This window comes from Priapulus caudatus, unplaced genomic scaffold (genome assembly GCF_000485595.1).
Source record: "Priapulus caudatus unplaced genomic scaffold, Priapulus_caudatus-5.0.1 Scaffold334, whole genome shotgun sequence".
NCBI lineage: Eukaryota > Metazoa > Priapulida > Priapulimorpha > Priapulimorphida > Priapulidae > Priapulus > Priapulus caudatus.
The window spans coordinates 247,519-255,891 of record NW_014577395.1 but is presented as its reverse complement, the minus strand read 5'-3'; the positions used below and the strand labels follow the sequence as shown (position 1 = coordinate 255,891).

The following is an 8,373-nucleotide window of genomic DNA, read 5'->3' as shown; positions in this document are numbered from 1 at the left end:
GACGAGAGCTGAAAAGAGTGGGGTAGGACGAGAGAGAGAGAGAGAGAGAGAGGAGAAGAGATGAGAGAGAGAGAGAGAGAGAGCGCGCGGGCGGGAGAGAGCAGGAGACAGAGAGAGAGCGGGAGACACAGAGAGAGAGAGAAGGAGGGAGGGAGGGACACAGAGAGAAAGAGAGAGAGAGAGAGAATGCGAGAGAACGAGAAAGAGAGACCACGCAAGAGAGTAGTAAATAGAGAGCGCACGCAAGAGAGGAAGAGACAGGAGTACACAAAAGAGAGAAAGAAGAGCACGCAAGAACGAAAGAGCACGCTCAAGAGAGAGAGAGAGAGAAAGAGAGAGAGAGAGAGAAAGCTAGAGAGGCACAGAGAGAGAGAGAGAGAGAGAGAGAGAGAGAGAGAGGAAGGGGAGAGGAAGGCGGAGAGAGAGAGTGAGAGCGAGCTGTCAACGCTAGTAAGAAAAAGTAAAAGAGAACGGATTTTAATTAAGAATAAACACTAAAGAGAAGGCGTACCGGATCCCGATTAGAATCAGGAGCCACCGTTTCCGGATGGTTGATGCTCATCCTCGCGCAGCACGCCCCTCCCACCTCCCTCGCGCAGCACGCCCCTCCCACCTCCCTCGCGCAGCACGCACCTCTACTTTGGCTGTGTATGACATGCGGTAGACTCTCTCCCTGCAGTCGGAGAACAGCGCTAGGGAGGAGAGTTTCATCTCGCCCGTGCAGCCGCAGTCGTCGCGCGTCTGTTTGCTTCTGCACTGTTTGTACTCACCCGACTGCTGCGATATCTGCAGTATAGACGTGCCAGAGATGCTACTCGTGCACGCACGCACGCACGCACGCACACACACGCACCCACGCACGCACACACGCACGCACGCGCACGCACGCACGCACGCACGCACGCACGCACACGCACACACACACACACATACACACACACACGCCCGTCCGTATACACGCATGCACACACACACGCCCACCCGCATACACTCACGCACGCGCCTATATACACACATATACACACACATACACACACATACACACACGCGCACGCACGCACACGCACGCGCACGAACGCGCACACGAACACGCACATATCGCATAATTTACCAATTATATCGCAGACCAATAACCTTTTCAGCATTACACATTCTTTGGGACTATAGTGTACGCCACAAATCACATCAAGTGTGTACACATGTCACGCTAGTGATGTCGCGATGTCACGCTAGGTGACACACGGAAGCCGAGGCGCCCTGTGACGTAACAGATGACGCGCGGCTACCAAGCTACTGACACGCGGCTGCGAACCTACCAGAAACGCGTTGTTCCGCCTCGGTTCGCTCGGATCTGCGTTGTAGATGTGGTCGTTCGTCGGTATGTTCACTCCTAGCCTAGATGGCGGCCGGTAGTTCACTGGCAAGTTGTACAGCAACGGTCTGCAACGTTGGAGATTCTTACACGAGCCGCGTCAATGACGGCTTTGATAAAGTAACCAGCGCAAGCATCTGTTTGAGGGGCTCGAACAAGCAGCATCAAAGACATGTACTAGAGACGAACGAAAACTGAGCGAACGACCGCGTTTGCTGACGCGTCGCCACCATGACATCTGTATATATAATATATATATATTTATATATTTATAAGAGAGAGAGAGAAGGAGGGAGGGAGGGACACAGAGAGAAAGAGAGAGAGAGAGAGAATGCGAGAGAACGAGAAAGAGAGACCACGCAAGAGAGTAGTAAATAGAGAGCGCACGCAAGAGAGGAAGAGACAGAGTACACAAGAGAGAAAGAAAGAAAGCACGCAAGAACGAAAGAGCACGCTCAAGAGAGAGAGAGAGAAAGAGAGAGAGAGAGAGGCACAGAGAGAGAGAGAGAGAGAGAGAGGAAGGGGAGAGGGAAGGCGGAGGAAGAGAGTGAGAGCGAGCCTGTCAACGCTAGTAAGAAAAAGTAAAAGAGAACGGATTTTAATTAAGAATAAACACTAAAGAGGAAGCGTACCGGATCCGATTAGAATCAGGAGCACCGTTTCCGGATGGTTGATGTTGTTGGGATAATCAATCCTGCTGTCGGCCATCATTGCATCTAGCACAGGCATGTCCACATCCTCCACACTCACAATGTAGTCAGTCCTGCGATAACAGTGATGATAATAGCACTGGGTTATCATCGATTTACAGGTAATAATGATAATAATAGGTAAACTACTGCTACGCACTGCTTATCTCGCCCAGTATAATTGGTGGTTGGTGTGTGCATGTTACAGAATCTGAATGTGTTTCCTGGTGTGTGCATGCAATAGTGTGTGTATGTGTGCGTGCGTGCGTGCGTGCGGGTGAGTGTATGTATAGAACGTAGGCATACGCATATAATCTACGTGGAGTGAGTGTCGGAGTGAGACTAAGATAACCTAACCTGTCATTAATCTCCTTAAAACTGACGAGGTACGGAGTAAAGAGGATGTACGAATCTCTTTCCGGCTGTTCTACTGTCATGTTCAGCTAAAATCAAATGGATTTCGTCATTGCCTACGCCTCAGAAAACTTATGTAATGCACGCACGCACGCACGTACGCGCTCATATATACGTACTATTCTACTCACGTACCCCTCCCCTCTTCCGCGCAGCATGCCCCTTTCCCCGCGTCACCCACCATCCCACCTCCCCGCGCAGCACGCACCCTCCCACTTCCCCCGCTCAGCGCGCACCCTCTCCCACGCAGCACGCACCCTCCCAGCTTCCCCTCTCGCGCGCCACGCAACCATCCCACCTCCCCGCGCAGCACGACCCTCCCACCTTCCCGCCGCGCAGCATGCCAACCTCTCCCCACGCAGCACGCACCCTCCCTCCCCCCGCGCACGCACCCTCCCACCCCCCCGCGCAGCATCGCATACCTCCCCCACGCAGCACGCACCCTCCCTCCTGCCCCGCGCATCCGCACGCATCCCACCTCCCCCGCGCAGCACGCACCCTCCCACATCCCCGCGCCAGCACGCACCCTCCCCTTCCCGCGCAGCACGCACCCTCCCCCACGCAGCACGCACCCTCCCCTCCCCCGCGCAGCACGCACCCTCCCTTCCGCGCAGCACGCACCCTCGCCCTCCCCCCGGCGCAGACACGCACCTCCCCCCCCCCCGCGTAATACGAACCCTCCCTCCCCCAGCAGCACGCCACCCTCCCACCTCCCCCGAGCAGCACGCACCCCCCCCCGTAATACCCACCCTCACCCTCCCCCCACGCAGCACGCACCATCCCACCTCCTCGCGCGCAGCACGCACCTCCCCCCCGCGTAATACGCACCCTCTCCTCCCCGCGCAGCACGCACCCTCCCACCCCGCGTAATACGCACCCTCCCCTCCTCCACGCAGCACGCGCACCCTCGCACCTCCCCCGCGCAGCACGCACCCTCCCCCCGCGTATATACCGCACCCTCTTCCCCCGCGCAGCACGCACCCTCCCCCTCCCCCGCGTAATACGCATCCCGCCCGCGTAATACGCACCCTCCCCTCCCCCGCGCAGTACGCATTCTCCCCCGTAATACGCACCCTCCCTATCCCCGCGCAGCACGCACCATCCCCCTCCCCCCGCATAATACGCATCCCCCCGCGTAATACGCAGCCTCCCCTCCCCCACGCAGCACGCAACCCTCCCCCGCGTAATACGCACCCTCCTCTCACCCACTGCAGCACGCACCCTCCCCTCGCGTAATACGCACCCTCCTCCCCCCACGCAGCACGCACCTCTCCCTCCCCGCGCAGTACGCACCTCACCCCTCCCCACGCAGCACGCACCATCTCACCTCCCGCGCAAGCACGCACCCCTCCCCCCGCGTAATACGCACCCTCCCTTCCCCCACGCAGCACGCACCCTCCCCCGCGTAATACGCACCCTCCGCTCCCCACGCAGCACGCACCCTCCCCTTCCCCCGCGCCGCACGCACACTCCCCTCCGCGTAATACGCACCCTCCCCTCCCGGCGTAATACGCACCCTCCCCTCCCCAACCAGCACGCAACCCTTCCCAGCGTAATACGCACCCTACCGCCCCCCGCGCGCAGCACAGCACCCTCACCCCGCGTAATACGCACCCTCCCCTCCTCCACGCAGCACGCACCCTCCCCCCTACCCCGGCGTAATACGCACCCTCCCCTCCCCCGCGCAGTACGCATCCTCCCCCCGCGCTAATACGCACAGTCCCTTTCCCCGCGCAGCACGCCCATCCCTCCCCCCGGTAATACGCAGCCTCCCCTCCCCCACGCAGCACGCACCCTCCCCCGCGTAATACGCACCGTCTCCCTCCCACGCAGCACGCACCCTCCCCTTCGCGTAATACGCACCCTCCGCTCCCCCCACGCAGCACGCACCCTCTCTTCCGCGCCCCACGCACCCTCCCCTCCGCGTAATCCACCCTCCCCTCCGCGTAATACGCACCCTCCCCTCCCCCACGGCACGCACCATCTCACCTCCCCGCGCAGCACGCACCCTCCCCCGCGTAATACGCATCCCCGCGTAATACGCACCCTCCTTCCCCACGCAGCACGCACCTCCCCCGCGTAATACGCACCCTCCGCTCCCCACGCAGCAACGCACCCTCCCTTCCCCGCGGCCCCACGCACCCTCCCCTCCGCGTAAATACGCACCCTCCCCTCCCCACGCAGCACGCAGACCAATCTCACCTCCCCGCGCAGCACGCACCCTCCCCCGCGTAATACGCATCCCCCCGCGTAATACGCACCCCTCCTTCCCGCCACGCAGCACGCACCCTCCCCCGGCGTATCACGACCCTCCTTCCCCCACGCAGCACGCACCCTCCCCCGCGTAATACGCATCCCCCCGCGTAATACGCACCGCTCCCTTTCCCCCACGCAGCACGCACCCTCCCCCCGCGTAATACGCACCCTCCCCTCCCCCACGCAGCACGCACCCTCCCCCCGCGTAATACGCACCCTCCGCTCCCCCACGTAACACGGCACCCTCCCCTTCCCGCGCCGCACGCACCCTCCCCTCCGCGTAATACGCACGCCTCCTTCCGCGTAATACGCACCCTCCCCTCCCCCACGCAGCACGACGACCTTCCCAGCGTAATACGCACCCTCCCCTCCCCCGCGCAGCACGCACCCTCACCCGCGTAATACGCACCCTCCCTCCTCCGCGCAGCACGCACCCTCACCCCGCGTATACGCACCCTCCCCTCCTCCGCAGGCACGCACCCTGCCACCTCACCCCGCGTAATACGCACCCTCCTTCCCCCGCGCAGCAACGCAACCTCCCCCCTCCCCGCGTAATACCGCACCCTCTCCCCCGCCACCAGCACGCATCCTCCCCCGCGTAATACGCACCCTCCCCCGCGTAATACGCACTCCCCTCCCCCACGCAGCACGCACCCCTTCCCTCCGCGTAATACGCACCCTCCCCTCCCACGCAGCACGCCGCCTTCCCCTCCCCCGCGCAGTACGCACCCTCCCTCCGCGTAAATACGCACCTCCCCTCCCCACGCAGCACGCACCAATCTCACCTCCCCGCGCAGCACGCACCCTCCCCCCGCGTAATACGCATCCCCGCGTAATACGCACCCTCCCTTCCCCCACGCAGCACGCACGCGCTCCCCCCGCGTAAATACGCACCCTCCGCTCCCACTACGCAGCACGCACCCTCCCTTCCCCGCGCCGCACGCACCCTCCCCTCCGCGTATAACGCACCTCCTCCCGCGTAATACGCACCCTCCCCTCCCACAAGCACGCACGCACCCTTCCCCAGGCGTAATACGCTCCCTCCCCTCCCACACGCAGCAGCGCAGCACATCCCCCAGCGTAAATCGCACCCTCCCCTCCACGCAGCACGCCCCTTCCACCTTCCCCGCGCAGCACGCACCTCCCCTCCGCGTAATACGCACCCTCCCCTCCCCCACGCAGCACGCACCCTCCCCCCCGCGTAATACGCACCTCCCACTCTCCGCGCAGCACGCACCCTCCCCTCCCCACGCAGCACGCACCCTCCCCTCCCCACGCAGGCACGCACCATCTCACCTCCCCGCGCAGCACGCACCCTCCCCCGCGTAATACGCATCCCCGCGTAATACGCACCCTCCCTTCCCCGCACAGCACGCACCCTCCCCCGCGTAATACGCACCCTCCCGCTCCCCCACGCAGCACGCACCCTCCCCTTCCCCGCGCCCCACGCACCCTCCCTCGCGTAATACGCACCCTCCCCTCCCCACGCAAGCACGCACTATCTCACCTCCCGCCGCGCAGCACGCACCCTCCCCCGCGTAATACGCATCCCCCGCGTAATACGCACACCTCCCTCCCCACGGCAGCACGCACCTCTCCCGCGTAATACGCACCCTCCTTTCCCACACGCCAGCACGCACCCTCCCCACCGCGTAATTACGCATCCCCCGCGTAATACGCCCCCTCCCTTCCCCCACGCAGCACGCACACCCACCCTGCGTAAATACGCACCCTCCCTTCCCCCACGCAGCACGCACCCTCCCCCCGCGTAATACGCACCCTCCGCTCCCCCACGTAACACGCACGCCTCCCCTTCCCCGCGCCGCACGCACCCTCCCTCCGCGTAATACGCACCCGCCTCCCCGTAATCACCCTCCCCTCCCCCACGCAGCACCACCCTTCCCCAGCGTAATACGCACCGCTCCTCCCCCGCGCAGCACGCACCCTCACCCCCGCGTAATACGCACCCTCCCTCCTCCACGCAGCACGCACCCTCCCACCTCACCCCCGCGTAATACGCCACCCTCCTTCCCCCGCAGCACGCAACCTCCCCCCTCTCCCCGCGTAATACGCATCCCCCCGCGTAATACGCACCCTCCCTCCCCGACGCAGCACGCATCCTCCCCCGCGTAATACGCACCCTCCCCCGCGTAATACGCACCTCCCCTCCCCCACGCAGCACGCACCCCTCCCCTCCCCCGCGCAGTACGCACCCTCCCCTCCGCGTAATACCACCTCCCTCCCCACCGCAGCACGCACCATCTCACCTCCCCCCGCGCAGCACGCACCCTCCCCCGCGTATACGCATCCCCCGCGTAATACGCACGCCTCCTTCCCCCACGCAGCCCGCCCTCCCCGCCGCGTAATGCACCCTCCGCCTCCCCACGCAGCACGCACCCTCCTTCCCGCGCCGCACGCACCCTCCCTGCGTATATACGCACCCTCCCTTCCCGCGTAATACGCACCCTCCCTCCCCCACAGCACGCACCCCCCCGCACGCACCTTCCCAGCGTAATACGCTCGCCTCCCCTCCCACACGCACACGCACCATGCCCCGCACCGTAATACGCACCCTCCCCTCTCACGCAGCCGCACGCACCATTCCACCTCCCGCGCAGCACGCACCCTCCCCTCCGCGTAATACGCCCTCCCTCCCCACGCAGCACGCCACCCCCCCCCGCGTATACGCACCCTCCCTCTTCCGCCAGCACGCACCCTCCCCTCCCCAGCGCAGCACGCAACCCTCCCCTCCCCCGCAGCACGCACCCTCCCCTCCCGCCCGCAGCACGCACGGCCTCGCACCCGCTGTAATACGCACGCCTTCCCAACCTCCCCCGCGAAGCACGCACCTCTCCCCTCCCCCGCCGCGGCACACGCACCCTTTCCCCACAGCGTAATACGCATTCCTCCCATCCTCCCCAACGCAGCACGCACCCTCGCCCCCTTCCTTCGCGCAACACGCACCCTCCCCCCCCCCGCGTAATGCGCACCTCTCCCTCTTGCCCCTCAGCACGCACCCTCGCCAGCTCCGCGCAAGCACGCACCCTCCCACGCAGCGACGCAAACCTCCCCGTTTCCGCCCGCAGGCACGCACCCTCCCCCACGCAGCACGCATCGCTACCACCTCTCCCGCAGCACTGCACCCGTCCGCCCACGCAGCACGCACCCTCCCCACGCAGCACGGCACCCTCCCACGCTGCCCCGCGCAGCACGACCCTCCCCTTACGCAGCAACGCACCCTCCCCCACGCAGCACGCACCCCTCACCTCGCCCCACTGCGCAGCACGCACCTCCCCCACGCCAGCACGCACCTGCCCCCGGTAGCACGCCACAGCCTTCCACCTTCCGCCGGAGCACACGACCCTCCCACCTCCCCACGCAGCCGCACCCTCCCACGCAGCACCCCCTCCCCCCGCAGCACGCGCCCTCCCCCCCCCCGCAGCACCACCTCCCCCACCAGCACCGCACCCTTCCACCTCCCCCGCTTGCAGCACGCAGCCTCCCCACGCCAGCAACACACCCTCCACCTCCGCGCGCAGGCACGCCTGCCACCTGCTCCTCGCGCAGCACGGCACCTCTACTGTTGGGCTGTGTATGACATGCGGTAGACTCTCTCCCTGCAGTCGGAGCAAACAGCGGCTA

At 64.5% G+C, this 8,373-nt stretch overlaps 1 protein-coding gene across 1 annotated transcript in view; it reads right to left on the bottom strand.

Moving 5' to 3' along the window:
• The window catches only part of LOC106809181 (cation channel sperm-associated protein subunit beta-like), an 8,256-nt gene extending 5,757 nt beyond the window's left edge, over positions 1-2,499 (bottom strand). Inside the window, exons 1-2 of the mRNA XM_014812171.1 lie at positions 2,419-2,499; positions 2,005-2,135 (exon numbers count right to left, since the gene is read on the bottom strand). Of these exons, the coding sequence (XP_014667657.1) occupies positions 2,005-2,135; positions 2,419-2,498 (211 nt within the window). The 5' untranslated portion in view covers position 2,499. The remainder of the gene's footprint in view (positions 1-2,004; positions 2,136-2,418) is intronic.
• Positions 2,500-8,373: the final 5,874 nt, after the last annotated feature.